At 36.6% G+C, this 16,957-nt stretch overlaps 5 protein-coding genes across 5 annotated transcripts; 2 read left to right on the top strand and 3 right to left on the bottom strand.

Annotated features, from left to right (window-relative positions):
* LOC104773534 (probable transmembrane ascorbate ferrireductase 3) lies at nucleotides 59-1,174 on the top strand. Its single transcript, XM_010498173.1, has 3 exons — nucleotides 59-148; nucleotides 452-651; nucleotides 742-1,174. Exons 1-3 carry the CDS (start codon nucleotides 115-117, stop codon nucleotides 1,000-1,002), a joined length of 495 nt encoding a protein of 164 aa, XP_010496475.1. The 5' UTR covers nucleotides 59-114; the 3' UTR covers nucleotides 1,003-1,174.
* Nucleotides 1,459-4,129, bottom strand: LOC104773543 (protein OBERON 3-like). Its single transcript, XM_010498183.2, has 2 exons — nucleotides 2,269-4,129; nucleotides 1,459-2,154 (listed from the first exon to the last, which is right to left on the bottom strand). The coding sequence occupies exons 1-2, from the start codon at nucleotides 4,025-4,027 to the stop codon at nucleotides 1,679-1,681; spliced, it is 2,235 nt and encodes a 744-aa protein (XP_010496485.1). The 5' UTR covers nucleotides 4,028-4,129; the 3' UTR covers nucleotides 1,459-1,678.
* LOC104773551 (cyclin-SDS-like) lies at nucleotides 10,732-13,817 on the bottom strand. Its single transcript, XM_010498189.2, has 7 exons — nucleotides 12,730-13,817; nucleotides 12,369-12,536; nucleotides 11,954-12,120; nucleotides 11,523-11,651; nucleotides 11,253-11,433; nucleotides 11,105-11,149; nucleotides 10,732-10,999 (listed from the first exon to the last, which is right to left on the bottom strand). Exons 1-7 carry the CDS (start codon nucleotides 13,750-13,752, stop codon nucleotides 10,973-10,975), a joined length of 1,740 nt encoding a protein of 579 aa, XP_010496491.1. The 5' UTR covers nucleotides 13,753-13,817; the 3' UTR covers nucleotides 10,732-10,972.
* Nucleotides 14,991-15,635, top strand: LOC104773560 (defensin-like protein 201). Its single transcript, XM_019241479.1, has 2 exons — nucleotides 14,991-15,140; nucleotides 15,286-15,635. The coding sequence occupies exons 1-2, from the start codon at nucleotides 15,083-15,085 to the stop codon at nucleotides 15,459-15,461; spliced, it is 234 nt and encodes a 77-aa protein (XP_019097024.1). The 5' UTR covers nucleotides 14,991-15,082; the 3' UTR covers nucleotides 15,462-15,635.
* On the bottom strand, nucleotides 15,764-16,683 carry LOC104773564 (protein KNATM-like). The gene is made up of 3 exons (XM_010498205.2): nucleotides 16,462-16,683; nucleotides 16,254-16,379; nucleotides 15,764-16,062 (listed from the first exon to the last, which is right to left on the bottom strand). The coding sequence occupies exons 1-3, from the start codon at nucleotides 16,621-16,623 to the stop codon at nucleotides 15,937-15,939; spliced, it is 414 nt and encodes a 137-aa protein (XP_010496507.1). The 5' UTR covers nucleotides 16,624-16,683; the 3' UTR covers nucleotides 15,764-15,936.

The following is a 16,957-nucleotide window of genomic DNA, read 5'->3' on the forward strand; positions in this document are numbered from 1 at the left end:
TTTTTTTTTTTTTTTTTTTTTGCGTTTGAACTGAACTAGTATATTTTCTAATTACTTTTCTCTGTTTTTTTTGGTTGGGAAATGGTTGATATTATATAGGTGCACATATTTCTCATGTACTGTGGATTTCTCTTTCTCGTGGGTCAAGGTAATTTCGTTACGATCTAAGACGCATACAAATGATTCAAGTATAAAACCAGTTAACTTCAGTAGAAATTTGCAACCCAATTATATAGGCCGTTCAATTTCCTCATGTTTCATCCACCCACTTAGTGTTTATTCATAGAATAATTTGGCAATCGTGGTATTTTTATTTTTGTCCTCTGATTAAACCGTACACACGTGATTTTCTGCAGAACAAAAAGTTACATTCCTGATTTTGCATGCTTTTAAAATTATTTTTGTTGACAATGATTGGTTGATTATGGCCTTATGGGATATTGGGATGCAGCTATGATGACGTATAAAACGGCGTATGCGTCGCACCAAGTGCAGAAGATGGTTCACGGTGGGCTTCACTTAATAGGCTTGGTTCTAGGTATTGTCGGAATTTGCGCCGCCTTTAGATTCCACGACAAAATCAACCTTAGAGACATGGTCTCTCTTCACTCCTGGATCGGTCTCACTACTTTCATCCTCCTCGGTCTACAGGTTTGATTAATTCATAAATATTAATTTAATGTTAACTTACATCAAACACTAATTAAAAGTCATGGTGGTGATGTATATTTAATTTTACAGTGGCTCTTCGGTGCGTTCACATTCTTAGCGCCGCAATCATCGTCGGGTACTAGGACGAGGATGATGCCGTGGCACGTCTTAGGTGGCCGGGCTCTACTTTATATGGGTATTGTCGCAGCACTCACCGGACTCATGCAAAGAGCAACAACGCTTGGTCAAAGCAGAAACGCTGAGTCACGTCTAATTAACTTCCTCGGGTTAGCCATTCTACTCTTCGGCGTCTCCGTCGACTTCTCCGTCACTATTGGCCGTTACAATTGATATAGTACTACTACTATATTAGTCCTACCTTTAAATATTGCTTTATTGTATTAATCAACGAGTTCTTGTTTGTTTGTTTTGTTTTCGTGTGTAAATGTGATTCGTGTGATATCTAATTTGTCATGAGAGTGATTATTTGGTATTCAATTTTTACTTTTTGGATATTTTTCTTCTTTTGTGTTTGATCTTTGATGCTTACTTTAAGTAATAATTTGCATATTTTATTTATAGTGGTAAATTTCCAGGTCAGAAAGCAACTTCAACGGTCTATAATGCACTACCATTTATATACTCTTTCTCAATGTACTATATCAATACATAATTTTATTTAGGGTTAGAATATATTCTGCAAAAGTCATGTAATGAAATATATATCAGAACCAATAATTTTATCTACTAGCTGTCCTTTCATTTTCATATTCTTTTTATGATTAAACTTCAAAAACCATAATATACTAGTATATAAGTGATCTACTTTAAACACAAAATACATGTATTTTATATAATCATAGAAAATATGTATATAAGCAAAAAAACGAAAGTTATATCTAGATGGGAAAAAAAAAGTACCTAGAGAAGCAAATAAAACATTTATCATTAATTTGACAATTCCAAAAAAAATAAAATACAAGAAGAAGAAGCAGAGACATGGAAGGCTCTTTTTTTACAGAATCCTTCATACCAATTGTTGTCTTGTAACTTCCATTCTCTTCAACAATCCTGCAATCTCAGCCTCCATTCTCAGCTTCATGTTCCTGTAATCGCAGTGCGAGTTCTCAAGCTTCTTAAGCTCTTCCAGCTTAGTCCTCCTCCTCTCTTCTGTCTCCTGCAGACACAGACGCGCTAGCTTCTCTGTGTACTCCTCCTCCATCTTCTCCGTCTTCATTTCTATCATCCTCTTAAAACTCTCCGCCTCTATTCTCGCCTCATCCGCTTTCTTCTGGAACATTCTTGTTTCAGCCTCCTTTATTCTCACCATGCTCTCTAAACTATCAAAACTGTTCATCATTGCATCAGTTAACGCAAAGCTCTTCTTCTTCTGATCCTTGGATGTCGAAGGCGTCACGGATGCCTCGTCTTTCCTGTAGCTTGTTTCTGCTACAACTGTTAGCTCTCTCGGGGGATCAGGAATGTCTTGTACCGACTCTGCATCTGCAAGAAATTGTAATAAGAGAAGCAAAGAAATCAAACTTTAATCTAAAGAATCCAGAAGGTTCACAGGTTCCTAATGTTTGATCTAAACCATGATTACAAGGGTGTACTTACAGTTGAAGAACTGAATGATGAAGTTAGAGGCATCAAGCGGGGAGATCTGTTTACTCTCTAACTTCTTAACCATTTCATTGGCTTTGAGGTGCAAAGCTTTGCCTTTAGCATCCTCACTTCCTCGGAAAACCTTTCCAACACAATCAAGCTCCTTGATGAGAGTCTCAAGTCCCCAATTCTTGGCGCAACACACGAAAACATCCTTAACGAATCCAAACATCTCTGATTTGTGAGCACATCCAATGCAATGGAACATCATCTCAGTCGTACCTCTAGGACCTTTCAAACTATGTCCCGGTTTGATCAGATTCTTCTGAATTCCACAAGCAGCATGACACCAATGCGAACAAACATCACAGCCAACCCAACTACAAGTATTACTAGCTGAATCGAATCTCAAACAAACCGGACACATACAAGAGCTACAGAAGCCTTTGTTGTTGGAACATATCTTGCATTCACAGTCATCAACAGGCAAAAGACTCTTACAATTCACATTCCTACATCTCAAGAAGAGAAAGATCTCTACCAATTCGTTCATAGGGATTCTGATCTTACCAGAGAGGAAATACTTAAGCCCTGTTCTCACAGCTACGAGAATGTCAAGCTGATCTTTAACACATTTCGACAAGGTCTCTTTGCAAAGATCAGATCTTTTATCAATCTGGTTCTGAAGATTCGTCAGCTTCTCTTTCTTCTCAGGCGAATCAATCAAGTTCCTCAAATACTCTTTAGCTGATTCTAGAGTCTCATCAGCCATCCCTTGAATAATCAAAGCCACAGAAGAAATCGATTTCGAAACGATGTCGTATAAAACCCTCTCCGATCTAACCGTATCGTTATCTTCCAAGTTTGCTACTTTCTTCCTCGAATCGCCGGAGATCGCGACTTCATTCCCCGGCCGAGCTGGTAACTCCGAAGGGAAAAAAGAGTAATCAGATGAGCACGAAGGTTTACCAGAAATCGGATTGTTAGCGAGCGCGACGCCGCCGTCACCGATTGGTCTGAATCGGCTATGAACAGATCCGTTGGTTCCTTCGCCGGCGCACCAGATATGGTCGTCTTTACCGACGGAGCAATCGAAATCTGTGGAGTTACGAGTCATGGAGCAGCTGATGTTGTGAGAGAAAGGGTGAGAGTAAGAGTAGGACATAGACGGCGCCGTCGCCGTGAAATCGTTAGAGAACGACGTCGTTGTTCTCTCACTAGTCGTCACCCTCGGCCTTTTCACGGCGTTTGAAGCCGTTAAAGACAGAGACACGTCAGGTAAAGCTAAAGAGAGATTTAGGGTTTCGATTTTGTTGCTTTTCTTGTCTTCTTCTTCTCCTTCATCTTCATCCCCTGCTGCTTCAGCTTCTTCTTCTTCGTCTTCGTGAGCTTTTCGTTTCGAAGAATTGGGATTTATATCTCTGAGATTGAAGAAATCTCTCTCGACCCATTTGTCATCGTAGCTTGAATTATTCTCGGAAAAGGTTACAACTTCTTCCCCCTTTTGACCAAGACTCTCAGAGATTTTATCGCGGTTTTCGCAGAGGTAGCTGAGAGTGAGCTCGTTGCCGGATCTCGGCGATGATTTCGAAGAGAACCCGTCGAGGTTATTGGACCGGACGCTGAGAAAGTCGACGCCTTTCTGATGATACAGACCAGTTTTGTCATCTTGCAGGTGATGGTTTTGGTTGCTTAGATTAGAGAATCGTGGCTTTGATGTTTTGGTTCGAGAACACTCTCCATCTCCGGCGAGATCTTTCTCTCCGATCATGGCGTTGGAAGAGAGAGAGAAAGAGAAATAGATAGAGAGAGAGAGTGGATTTTAGAAAGCAGAGAGAGAGAGAGAGAGATGGTAGAAACAGTGGGAAAAAGTTTGGTCGTATCAATGGCAAAAAATGTAATAACGTGAGAAGAGTGAGGGTACTTTTGTCATTAAATATTCGGCAAGTTCAGGCATAATAAGTTAACGGCTGTTTTATTTTTATTTTTTGTTTTGTTCAAAAGTGTTCGTTCACACGAGTTCACTAGACGCGGTTTTTAAGTCATGCTTCGTTCGATACGCTCAAATAAAAACAGTTTTGTTCTCGGGTAAGAGCAATTTTGACAAAATAAGTCTCGTGCTACTTTTGAGTATATAAATCCTTGTTTATATTCTATAGTCCACTGAAAAAATAAAACAGAAATTTACATCGATTGAACTTTACCACGTTTGAAGAATTGTTTTTTTTCTCTATGCCTCTGAAATAATCAAAACAATGGAAACCGAGGTGATTTACGTCTCAAGAATGAATATAAAGGGACAATGTTGGACCAGGTCCGAAAAGATCAAACAATTTTAATTTAATAAAAGTCAACACGTAACGTATTATTGATTGCCCACAACTTGTCATATTCTTCTACCTTTGTTTTGTAAGCATCTGGGCATGTTTTTGAAACACACAGCCGTTGACTTTTTGCGGCAATGATATTTTATAGGATATGCCTGCTGATATGCATTGCATGTGATCACTGTAACTATTGTATACATTATTTGCATAAGCTGGATTTTTATTTACGGTAAAGATTTTAATTATATTAATGGATCAAGCGAAGGCCCAATGCTGGAATAATTGATCAAACAAATTACATTAGTAAGCAGAGACTATCGTCTCAAAATTAAAAGGTTTGAGGCAAAATATGGTTTCTGTAATCGTAGAGTCCGTAGAAGTCATGGTAATAAATTCAGTCTTTAGCGCCAATTCTTTCACCTCTTCCTCAGCTGCTTACCCGCATGATAGTAAATTCAGCTTCCTGATTGTATCAAAGAAAACAGAAAGGAAAATCTCAAAAAACAGTTAAAACAAAAATATACTCCTGAAATTTTCGATTTTCCATGGATAACATCTAGCTTCACTGGTTCCTTGGTTCATTTTTCCATCCAAGAAGAAGCAGGATACGTCCGATTTTCAGGTTCGTTAGCATTCTTCTACTTCTTCTGATTTTCGTAGATTCGGTAATGTCGTTAAGGAGATTGGGGCATTATTTTTCTAAAATTCTTTGATCGGATGAGTTTCGCTGGAATTAATTGTGACTCCGTCGTTGAATTGATATCGCGCTTTGCTCTTGATTTCCAGATTGCTTCGATCTCTTCGTATAATTTTTTTTGTTAATGTTGTTGAGAAGATTAAGCCAATGAAAGATCGCTTTATTTGATCGGATGAGTTTTGTTGGTGTTTAGGAGTCCGTCTTACAATTGATTGATATATATATATATATATATATAAATGAACCAAATTATTGTAAATATATGATCTCACTTATACTGGTATAATTGAATCATTTTCTATATGATTTTTATATATGACTTTATCAATTATCTCGGAAAAACGTCTTTATTTTTCGATTAATCATCTCTAATAATATTTACTTTCATAATGAATCTAAATAATATATTAAATAATAGTTAAGTTTTCTTGCATTTGTTGGACAATGTAAAAATTATTGAAGAAACTCAGAAAGCTATAAGACCATAATTGAGGGAAATTTTTATAATTTTTGTACAAATTTTGAAGGACACTTATTTAAAAAATATTTATGTACTAAAAGCTGTTAAAAAATAATCAATTTATTTAATAAGTTACTAAACTTTTTAAAAGTATATAATTATATTTTGTTATATTAATTTTAAATTTGCGGGACGCATGAACTATTATCTAGTTGATTATATAGTTGCAGTTGCAGTTGTGATTTGTTTAGTGGTTTCACTGATTTATTTAATTCTCTATTGATTTTTTTTTAACCGTGGAAATGAATTATAAGCATTCTTGTTGAGTCTGTTATGCTCTCTATTTTATTTTTACTTTTTTAATCCAAGCAACTTGAGCCTAATGATGAGCAAGCGATCATAGAGAAAGAGATCCCTTAGGATCAGATGATGGTGAAGAGAAAGAGATCGACTTGGATCTTAACTATGATGAAATGGTAAGAGCTGTGATTTATTATTTTTTTCTTCTCCCTCCCATAAATAGAGTTCGTTATATATTCCGTTTCTCTGGTAGACAAGATTAGAGAGTATGGTGGGTTTTGTAGCATCCCTAAATTCATAATAACTTGGAATTGGGCTCTAGATAATCTTTTGGTTTTTGCCAATGGAATCGTACATGGTTCTATATAATCAACCAGATTTGTTCAGTGCGACTGTTTGTTTTGTCTCTACATCCAAGTGGATTATACTTTGCTAGGGATTGGAAGAGAGGTTATTGTGAGTGGGAAGTATAAGCTTGTGTGGTTTTTCGACTATGATAACGAATTGGTGAACAAGTCTTTGAGGTGCAAGGTTTTTGCTCTTGACTCTAATAGTACTTGGAGATACGCAGACCTGCCTCATTGTCAAGTTTACTAGATATAACCATCCTCTAATTCACTTGGATGGAGTAATCTATTGCTTCAGCTACCACAAGGAAAATCGAGATAGGGATGAACAATATTTAAGTTACTAGCTTTTGATCTTCACACTGAGAACTTTCAACGCTTACAAATTACTCCGGATATCCTGTTTAGACGCTGCTGTCAGTGTTGTGACTTAAGCATGCGTGTTCTTAACCATCGCCTATGCATCTCCAAGAGTTTTGTTGATGATAACGCCGACCATTTTTTCAAAATATGGGGTTTAGAAATAAACAAGAGGTCATGGGAGACGATTTATTCCATAGATTTGTCTTGCTTTCCGCCAGAATTCAAACAACGGAGAATCATCCCGATGGCAACCATTAACAATTAGGTCATAATCTCAAACTATCGCCGTAACATTTGGCTGCTCTACAATATTAAAAACAATATTTTACATGGCACTGATTCTTATTGTGATAACGACGTTATGTCTCAGTCTTACTGTGAGACGCTAGTCTCTGCTTACCAATGATTGAGAGAACTACTTAGCTTTACAATTCATTTTCCTTTTTATCAACATTTAAAAGGTTTATTTTCCGAATATTTTTAGGCTAAAACATCATTCTCTATCTAACACAATTAAACCAAGGCTAAAACAACATACAAATAAAATGGCCATACATATAAAAGTTTAGTTATTTCGCATACATATAAAAAGATCGATCTTGAGTAACAAAATGAGGTTATTCTACTAGGATCACTTGCTTCATTTGTTTTATTTAACAAAATGAGGTTATTCTACTAGGATCAAATAATAATATATTAAGAAAATAAAAATCAAGATGTAATTAATCATGTAACTTACAATGGGGTTAGATTCATCGAATAGCATGAATTCACAAATGTTATTACTTCAATTAACAATTGAATCGTCGAATATTACTGGAGTTAAAGCACTAAAGCTTTTAAATTCATCAACAATAATAATTATTATTTTTGGCAACCAAAAATTAATTAAAAGATTCTACATGATTAACCCAATCGCTATAGAATTAATTCCATATTTTCCTTTTTAATCTTTCTTTTTGTATATTGTCATTATCCTTTTTAGGAATTAGTAATTAATCACAAATTTTCCTTTAATATAATTTGAGTCTGAATGAGATATTTATTTACATTTTTAAAAACGTTAAATATGTATTTTTAGAGTTGTAATTTTTAAGATTTATATTAATACAGTATGATGAAACCATGGCCAGCTCAACCAAACCACACGGACGTGAGGACCAGTTTGAACGAGCAAGCATTAGAGGAGACCTGAGGAAGCACCGGAGGACCAGCTTGAATCGGAGGAAGCACCGGAGAAACAGCTTGTACCAGCGGAAGCATCGGAGGAAGCATTGATCGTCCCGGCGGGTTCTATAACAAGGTCACGGTCTAAGAGGTTCAACCAAGCCATCAATGCAATACTTAAGGAGTTGGACAAGAAGCTAGAAGACATGACTCAAACCACATTCACCATGCTCACATCTCAAGGTGCTCGGTAAAGGATAAAGTGTTACTTTGGTGCTCTTTTTCCCTTGGTCAAGTTTTGTCCATAATGAGGCGTTAGTAACACTTTTAGACCCCTTTTGCCAGCCCAAGTCGTGGTCCAAGGTCAAATACAAAAGCCTTGGCCCATTTTCTATCTTTTCTCTTATTCAAACTTGCATTTAATGTTTTGTAATTTCCTAGACATTATGCATGAGCTAGACCTTGGAAAAGCTCTTGCATGATTTCCTAGGCCTTTATTTCTCTCCTCTATCTCGTCCACCCCTTCTCCTATAAAAAGACAATGTAACTCTTCTTTGTAAACCATCAAACATTTTAATCAAAAACTTCTTTCTACTTGTTTGATCTGAGGAGTGTGTAATATCTTCTCAACTTGTTTTCTTCTTAGTGTGTCATATCTAAGTTGGATTCGAGCCTGAAGTCTAAGAGATTTCCATCTCTCTTGGAAGTTCATTTCAATCCCCTTTTCATCCGCTGCATCATTTCACCATTCCATCTCCTTCAATCCGCTGCATAAACCACCCCTTCACCTTCCATTTGATCAATCTATTGTATCTTCGATCCATTGATCATCATCAATCCATCCGATCATCTTCAAGACCTTGCAAGTGTGTTCTTGGGAGCAGATTCCTTGCCAGGAGTCTATCACAGTATGATCTTCTAATTTTAATTGGTGAAGGTTTTTTTTTCTTTTTAAAATATTATAAAAAGATTTCCCGCCTTCCCGATAATATGAGTTTTTTAACAATTATATAAACCAAAATTTATATAATAAATTTGTTTTGTTTTGACCTAGTTTAGGTCGTAGAGATGAATCAAGGGAAAAAAAGAAGTTGGATACACATTCCGCAAGAGATAGTAGAAGATATACTGCTGCTGGATCTTCCGGTGAAATCGCTCATGAGATTCAAAGCCGTGTCGAGAGAATGGGGAAAGACCATAGAATCAAAGCGTTTCCTAGAGAGACACACTGGGATTCAGAAATCCCTAGGAAGTCAATTAGCGAGAATCCTGACAATATCATGTGAAACAAGATACAACGGTCTAGCTTTTGACACTATGTTGTTTTCTACCAATGGAATCTCACATGAAATATCTCCATACCCACCCAGTACTCCTTTGCAATTGTTTGAAGGTTCCAAATTCTCCTACCCTTGCGACGGTTTGCTCGGTCTCTACTCCCATACTCATATGAGCCTTTTAAATCCTGCCACCACTTGTTGCTGCAGTCTTATCCCACCAATAGTATCCCTTACGGTATGATGAATATAATACCAAATTAATTACTTTTTTTTTGATAATTAAAGGTCTCCAAATTACTTTAATTAGTCGATTTGTTCTTTATTATAATTATATTATAGCCTGTTTATGAGTTAGGGTATGTTTCTTGTAACAGATAAGCGTAGAGATTATACTTTGCTAGGGATCGGAAGAGAGAACATGAGTGAGAGACGAAGGTATAAGGTTGTGTGTTATTTCAAGTGGGGTGACGAAAAGGTGGGTGAATCTACCAAGTGCATGGTTTTTGCTCTTGACTCTACTACGTGGAAAGCCGTAGATCCGCCTCATGATTGTCGAGTTAAATACGACCATTCTATAGTACACTTGGATGGAGTACTCTACTGTTTCACCCACGGCGGCAACACTGGATCTAATCAGAAAAAAGCTAAGGTACTAGCTTTAGATCTTCACACAGAGAAGTTTCAAAGCGTTTCAATTAGTCCATATATCGGGTTTAAATACTCCTCCAGTAATTCGGGCATGCGTGTTCTAAACCATCGCCTATGCATCTTCAACAACAAAGGCACTTTACTCCGAATATGGGGTCTAGATATAAACATGAGATCGTGGGAAATGATGCATTCGATAAATTTTTCTGGTTTTCATTCGCCACTAGGAAACAGGAGGATCATTCCGATGGCGACGATCAACAACTATGTCACCATCACAAATTATTACCATGAATTCTGGGGACTCTACGATTACATAGACCATACTTTGCGTCAAACCTTTTCTCTTGGTAATAAGTCTTCTTTTGCTATGCCTTATTTTGAGACGCTAGTCTCTCCTTACCAATGTAATTTGTTTGGTACTTGATCATTTATTCATTTATGCGTGTGCTATAGACTTTAATATATGACGTATACAATAGATAATTATTGCTGTCCAACGTGTAGCACTCTGTGGTTCCAAAAACCGTACTTGTTATCGCATCTCTACTGGTAAAAATGCGTTACGTCGTCGTATTTCCTATGCCTTATTTTGAGACGATAGTCTCTCCTTAGTGCTTAACAAGAGACGGCTGTATTTTGATGGGAGATAAATGTATTCTATAGAGAGTGCGCGAATAAAACTATTATCCTTGTCGAATACTTCGTTAAATTCGGTTACTTCTCTCTCTTTTTTTAAAGTTGGACTTGGTAAGCTTATTCATATGAAAGATCAGAAACTTTCATCTACTAACCAAATTAAAAAGAGACGGTGACTATTAGAAAAGTAGAAATCTTTCAGACGTAATAAAGAGGAAATTTTGAACAATGGAAATATTTAATATGGTAGTATAATGTATTGGGGGAAAAGAAGAGAATAAATGTGTATGGCGACACGAATGGTGGCCTAATAATTGGTATACTAGTTTCCCAAGAGCTAATTAAGTGAGTCCAGCTCAATTAAGTATATAAATCTGTAGAGGAATTTCTTATTACTTTACCTTGTGTTTGTTTTGTAAATGGTAATCATAACCTGTGTGTACGTATCGGAGTATACTGTATCCTGGTTGTTGCTCCTTTTTGATTGTTTACTGCCCAAGCAACCAGTCCAGACTCTGTTGTATAGCAAACACCAATTTGAACACAGTCACTTACTTTACTTTTAGGGGAGAAATTGAGATTTGTATATGATGAGAGATTGAGAGTGATGTTAAAGATACCTTGACGCATTCAGGCAACTCGTTATCTGTTGTTCTAACATGGACCTGAAGAGAGAGAGAGAGAAAGGGAGGTTTTTGGGATTGTGAATATTCTTTGTATAGTTTTCGAAACTAAAAGGTATTAAAGTGTTGTTGAAGGGACTGATACCTTTATGACTCGTTGGTAGGCAGAGATTTTGTTGTGTTCGATGCAGGCGAGAACTACGAGTGCAGCAGCTACAGTTGAGGGCCAAAAACAGAGTTGAGTGTGGTCGGATAGTGAGGTAATAGCCAGGGATTTGGCTTTCCTTTCAACTTCTGGATTGGCTCGAGCAGCTTTTAAGTAGAACCTGAAATGTATTAACAATATTTATATGTATCTTTCAGAGTATATATATGTTTCTTGGAACATGAAAATATATAGTAAGAGAGATTTTACCACAAGAAGTTAAAGATTGTGGGTGTGAAGCATTTGAAGTTGAGGACTTCTTGAACCAGCCACTCCATTGCCACCACTTCATGCCGGCTATATTTTAGGTTCTGAATTCTGAAGTTCCCTTTCCGGATGCTAATTAAAAAGAGGAAGTATCAGGTGAGCAGCAAAAGAATATTGAACTATTCCTGTTTGTTGTAGAAGGTTTTGGCAGTAAAGAGTGTTTTAGAGAAACATAATCCTATTTTCGACACGCATGAAAAGCCAATTCACTGATTGCTTATAGAAAGCCAGAAGGCTTTGTATTATTAGACCATTATTAGGTTCCTGATTTGGTTGACTGTAATACTCAGTTTCTTAATCTTTTTCCTATATAGAACAGTCATCTAATGAACATTGGAAGTCAGAATAATGAAGATGGAAATATGGGTTGGTACCTGTTGTAAGGTTGATTTTCTTCAATTCTGGTGGCCAGAGTAAGACTCGCAATCCCGACTAGTATTAGAGTCCTTTCGCTTTTGAATAATCCTTTGCTCAGGAATCGATCCAACAGACCAACTCCTAGAAACAATGTCTCTTGCTGAAGCTCCATTTCAGAACATTGCTGCTTGTAATCAGAGAGAAGACAATCAGCAACACAGAATACCATAGCTTACTCATACATAAACCGTAAAAGATTCCAAAGTAAGCTATAGATTTCCTTAGGCTATAACATTCCAAAGTAAAGCTATAGATTTCCTTAGGCTAAAACATTCTTAAAACCAGGAACAAGATCTCCAATTATTCAACTCTCTTCATAATCTTCTGATATATATAACTATATATGCATATGAACAGAAAGATAATATTCACCTCCACAATCCATTGAACCATGATGCAGCGTAGACGTGTGATGATATCAGTATGGTTCATCCTGGAACAGTAAGCTTTAGCACAGTCCCGCATATATGCAAGACTTCTCTCTCTTTCCCTCAGCCTTTGATAACTCTCTTCCACCTCCTCATCATCAAACCTTAGCACCTAACACGAAAATGTATACTTAAAATTCAATCCAGCACAAAATTTCAGAGACAAATCTTGAACACAGAGCAGAGCAAGTCCCAGATCAAAACAGACTTAGTAATCGATTGAATTTTCAAAACCTATCACCACATCTTCAATTTCTAACCACTAGCAATTGTTCCAAGAGATATGAAGGCATTATAAAACTTACTTCAGAGAGAACTTCTTCCTGGCAAGAAGATCCTAGTTCGTTCGGAATTGTGGATCTACAGAACTGTTCCTTGAACTCGAGGTACAGAGAGCGTGAGTGTGAAATAGGAGAATCAGAGGACGATTTCTCAGAGAATTCACTACCAGAGTCGAAATATATTGACGGAGTGTAATCCGAACAATCGAAGTCGGAATACTGAGAATATATCTCTGAACGCTGCTGCTCCGATGACTCATCCTCCAGAGATTCGGAAACCTCTTCGTTCGATAACTTCTCAGAGCAAGCGAGATCAGAGACGCATCCGACTATCTCAAGCTCAAGCTCCGGCTTCGATTCCTTAGCCGATACAAGAGAGGAATCAGCTTCCACGAAGCTGATCGGTTTGGAGATTTCAATTTCTTCGTTATCAGCTCCTCCGGTAACACTCGCAAGCTTGGAACAGTACTCCACTCCCGATATGAATGAAACGACGTCGCTCTCCTTATTCTCCGATCCGAAATTCAAATTCCGGCTGTTGGAGACATGCTCGGCGAAGGTAACGTCGGATCGTGAGTAAGAGATTTCGTCGTTCACGTTAATTTCTACTCCGACGTTTCCTTTCACCTTCAATCTCCTCAATCCAGCACCGGAACTCGAATCAACACAAGACGATTCGCTTACTTCGATCTCATCTGCTTCCTTATCCTTGTGTAGCTTAGCGTACGACCTCGTAATCCTCCGGAATTTCGAATCACCAACCGTCTCCTTCACCGCATCTCTAACAGGTTTAGAAACTTCTACCTCTTCAATTCGAGTCTTCTCGACTCTGCTCGAACCACAGGAAACGTTGTCATCGGCTACGAAAAGCAAATCAGAGCAGGAATCGACAGAAGCAGCAGAGACTCCGATTTGTTTGCTCCAGAGAGGTGACTGAACAACAACGGGAGAGATCTGAGCTCTCTTCCGGCGTAAACGCGTCGATCGGAGCTTCTTCCCTGGGAACGGCGTTGGCTCAGCCTTGCCCTTCGACACGATCTCCTTCATTGTTTTTTTCTCCGTTGGAAAGCTTAAAATTAGAAATTCGAATTTTGAAATTGGAAGTTCGTTAGTTAGAGAGGACTAGAGTGTGGGATGATGCAGTTATGGAAGTTTTATAAAGCGCAAGAGTTGAGAAGGTGGAGTGTGAGAGAGACTTATACCCTGCGGGTTGGTGCACGGTGCACGTGAAAACGTCGTTTTCAATTTAGATTTTGCAGTTGTCTCTCAATCGCAAGTTTTAGACGCTATTCAAAATATATTATTAGAACAGCGTTTGCGTTTGAATTTTGTATCAGTAAAATCACCATTTTAGCATAAAAATATATGCGGTTTTGATAATTACTTCGAGTGATTGATAACTTTAATTATTAATTTATTTAGTATGCTTTTATCGACATACAGTCTAATCATTTTTCTTGCATCACACATCACGTGGAAGGACTATAATAAAAGAAACATAAATTGAGCATATAAAGAAGTGATTTTATTTTTTCATGTTATTGAATGTAGGAAAAAAAGGTGTGAATTTTATAAAAATCATATATAAGTTTTGTGGATGTCATACTGTTGGAATTAGAAGGGAATTTAATTATAAAAAAATATAGATCACTAGTGTACTACTTTATAGTACATACATTACTTGCGTACCGTGTGTTACGTCGCATGATCAAGCAAATTTACATTTTCTGCATATGGTTTACTGGATTTTTTTTTTTGTTTTTTTTTCGATTCATTGGTGGTTTAACTATAATTGATTTAATCTGGGCTAAAAAGAAATTGACCTTCGAAACCCAACCATAGATAATAGGCCCAAAACCTCTTTTCGGGAAGCGTAAATTGGTTAATCTAATCCAAAAGCTCTTTTTTTTTGCTTTTTTTTTTTCAAAATCTAATCCAAAATCTTACTGAAATTAATCGGGAATTTTAGAAAATAAAAAAAAAAAACAAAAATTTGTTTATTCAACTTGATAGATAAAAAAAGATCAAATATCACTAGATTTTTAATAATAATGGAAAACTCCTAATTACTTCGTTATCAAAGAATTATCTTCTTTTAAAAACAGCAATTATGAAAGAAAAAAAAAATCTAAATATAGTACATATGTAGAGATAAGAGGACATGGAATCAGGTCAACAAAATCCTAATTAAAATTCTAATATCACATTGACCATATAATTAATAAGTTTCCAAAACAAATAGTTCTTCTAACAGGGAAATAAAAATATATAAAAAAAATCCAGTATTTTCCGGGTTTCCGGATCCATTTCACCTATAAAACGTCCTAGTTTTATCTTTTGTTCCTGAGTTTATCATTAAAAAACTACAGATTGAACCATGAGAAACCTCTCAATTTTTGCTCTTCTTTTCATGGCCATCTTCATTGTTTCAGCAGGTACGTACAAATCATCATCTCTAGCTATGAAAATGATTTTAATTAATTAAAGCTCTGTATACAAGAAGAAAATTCTGGTCTTTTCAAGTCCATCATATATGTATGTCGCAAAGTTTTTAATTTTTCTATATGTTTTGTTTATAAGGTGCGAGAGAGGCGAGAATTTTGCAAAAAACTTGCCCCGTTTTATGGCCAATGGTTCCATGCGATGCTAAAAAATGCGAAGAAATGTGTCGCGATTACTACGGTCCTGTCACCTCTTACTGTAATAGGGTCGGAACTCCAATCGCTGAATGCGCCTGTAATCTTACAGATTGTTAATGACGCTCAGCTCAATATAGCCTTTCTCAATGCGCCTTTTAAGGCTTTTAACCTTTGTGTATCTATCTATATGTTAACAAGAAGAATAAATATGCAACGTCCGTTACGTTGTTGGAAAAAAGCAAAAGGCGTTAATTATAAGGTGCTTTTAAAAAAGTACGTATGATCGTTACGTTTGTAAATGGTTCTTGGAATTTTTAATCTCAAATTCTTGGAGAAAAAAAAATAACTATGGAAGCGTTATTTTTAAAGTTTTACTGATTGTACACCGCATCCACAAACGTAAAAAAATAATTTCGTAGAGTGATTAAAATGTTTAAACAAATCCAAATCAGGAGAGAGCATGATAGTAATTTTCCGTAAATTAAGATTACACCATTAAGCGATTCTACGAAACACGTTCCGAAACCGAAGCACACGAGATGCTTCTTTTAAAATGATAGCACCAAAACAGTTGTTTCATTGTTACCCCTTTTTAAGGGGATGATGACATAACGATGTCGTTTAGCTGATTGTACACCGCATCCACAAAACGGTGCGTTTCCATAAGAGGCTTCTCCATTGCTTCCTTGAGCTCCCGTAGACTCGAGCAATACGCTTCCTATGTGACATATATTAATGAATTTGCACGTATCAATATTACAATTAATTCTCTTCGCTAAATAAACGTAAAATAAGTTAAGTTTTAAGAAATCTACAAACAAAAAAATACTAAAAGACAGGTGAAATATTATTTATATATTATAGAAAGAAAAAATATATATAAAAAGAGAATAAGAAGAAGTAAAGAACCATGAATTGATCAAGTTCTGAAGAGGAAGCTTCGGTGGAAATATCAGAGTGGAGAGAGAGTTTGGTTAGGGAAAGATCATCTGCCGTGTTCATGATCTCCGGTGAGTCAAAGTCACCGGAACACACCTGGTCGTGTGGTGGGTCCAATAAAAGACTAATCAGTATATACAACAATCAAAATCATTTTTAGTAAAAGAGAGAGAATAACCTTTAAACAGTTGAGATGTGAGTGAAGAAGAAGTCCATACAAAGGGTGGCTTGAGATTCTCTTCTTTAGAATCTCTTCTTCTGCTTCTTCTTCTTTTATATTCTGATTTATCTCTTCTTTCATGTTTTCTAAGAAACTGTTCTCATCTTTCTTCACCTCCATGTTTCACTAGTATCTCTCACTGTCTCATGCACATGCGCTCTACAAGTATATACATATATATATTATGTGTATATGTTATGTAGAGAGACATATCTAAGTTGAAGCTAGGGTTTTAACTTTTAAGATTACTTTTTGGTCTTTTGTCGGTCTACGAGACACTTATTACTGTTACAAATAATAATTGTGCATGTGTATAGTTACATACTAACATTTAATAATTAGTCACGCTATGGTCGACCCTCGACATGTCACTCAATAATGACATTATGGGTTAATCGTTTTGTATTAGTGGATAAACAAAGTGTAACATGATTGGTGAATGAAAGTAGTTGTT

The sequence above is a fragment of the Camelina sativa genome, chromosome 3 (assembly GCF_000633955.1).
Source record: "Camelina sativa cultivar DH55 chromosome 3, Cs, whole genome shotgun sequence".
NCBI classification, from domain to species: domain Eukaryota; kingdom Viridiplantae; phylum Streptophyta; class Magnoliopsida; order Brassicales; family Brassicaceae; genus Camelina; species Camelina sativa.

What these genes read in the sequence shown, in the direction of transcription:
- LOC104773564 (XM_010498205.2), bottom strand. Translation starts at nt 16,623, where the DNA reads ATGGAGGTGAAGAAAGATGAGAACAGTTTCTTAGAAAACATGAAAGAA. An exon ending in CACATCTCAACTGTTTAAAG is followed by an intron (nt 16,380 to 16,461) that starts GTTATTCTCTCT and finishes CCACACGACCAG; the next exon opens with GTGTGTTCCGGTGACTTTGA. An exon ending in CAGAACTTGATCAATTCATG is followed by an intron (nt 16,063 to 16,253) that starts GTTCTTTACTTC and finishes TATGTCACATAG; the next exon opens with GAAGCGTATTGCTCGAGTCT.
- LOC104773560 (XM_019241479.1), top strand. Translation starts at nt 15,083, where the DNA reads ATGAGAAACCTCTCAATTTTTGCTCTTCTTTTCATGGCCATCTTCATT. An exon ending in CATCTTCATTGTTTCAGCAG is followed by an intron (nt 15,141 to 15,285) that starts GTACGTACAAAT and finishes TTTGTTTATAAG; the next exon opens with GTGCGAGAGAGGCGAGAATT.
- LOC104773534 (XM_010498173.1), top strand. Translation starts at nt 115, where the DNA reads ATGTACTGTGGATTTCTCTTTCTCGTGGGTCAAG. An exon ending in TCTCTTTCTCGTGGGTCAAG is followed by an intron (nt 149 to 451) that starts GTAATTTCGTTA and finishes ATTGGGATGCAG; the next exon opens with CTATGATGACGTATAAAACG. An exon ending in TCATCCTCCTCGGTCTACAG is followed by an intron (nt 652 to 741) that starts GTTTGATTAATT and finishes TTAATTTTACAG; the next exon opens with TGGCTCTTCGGTGCGTTCAC.
- LOC104773543 (XM_010498183.2), bottom strand. Translation starts at nt 4,027, where the DNA reads ATGATCGGAGAGAAAGATCTCGCCGGAGATGGAGAGTGTTCTCGAACC. An exon ending in CATCATTCAGTTCTTCAACT is followed by an intron (nt 2,155 to 2,268) that starts GTAAGTACACCC and finishes AATTTCTTGCAG; the next exon opens with ATGCAGAGTCGGTACAAGAC.
- LOC104773551 (XM_010498189.2), bottom strand. Translation starts at nt 13,752, where the DNA reads ATGAAGGAGATCGTGTCGAAGGGCAAGGCTGAGCCAACGCCGTTCCCA. An exon ending in ACAATCTTTAACTTCTTGTG is followed by an intron (nt 11,434 to 11,522) that starts GTAAAATCTCTC and finishes AATACATTTCAG; the next exon opens with GTTCTACTTAAAAGCTGCTC. An exon ending in CCTACCAACGAGTCATAAAG is followed by an intron (nt 11,150 to 11,252) that starts GTATCAGTCCCT and finishes CTCTCTCTTCAG; the next exon opens with GTCCATGTTAGAACAACAGA.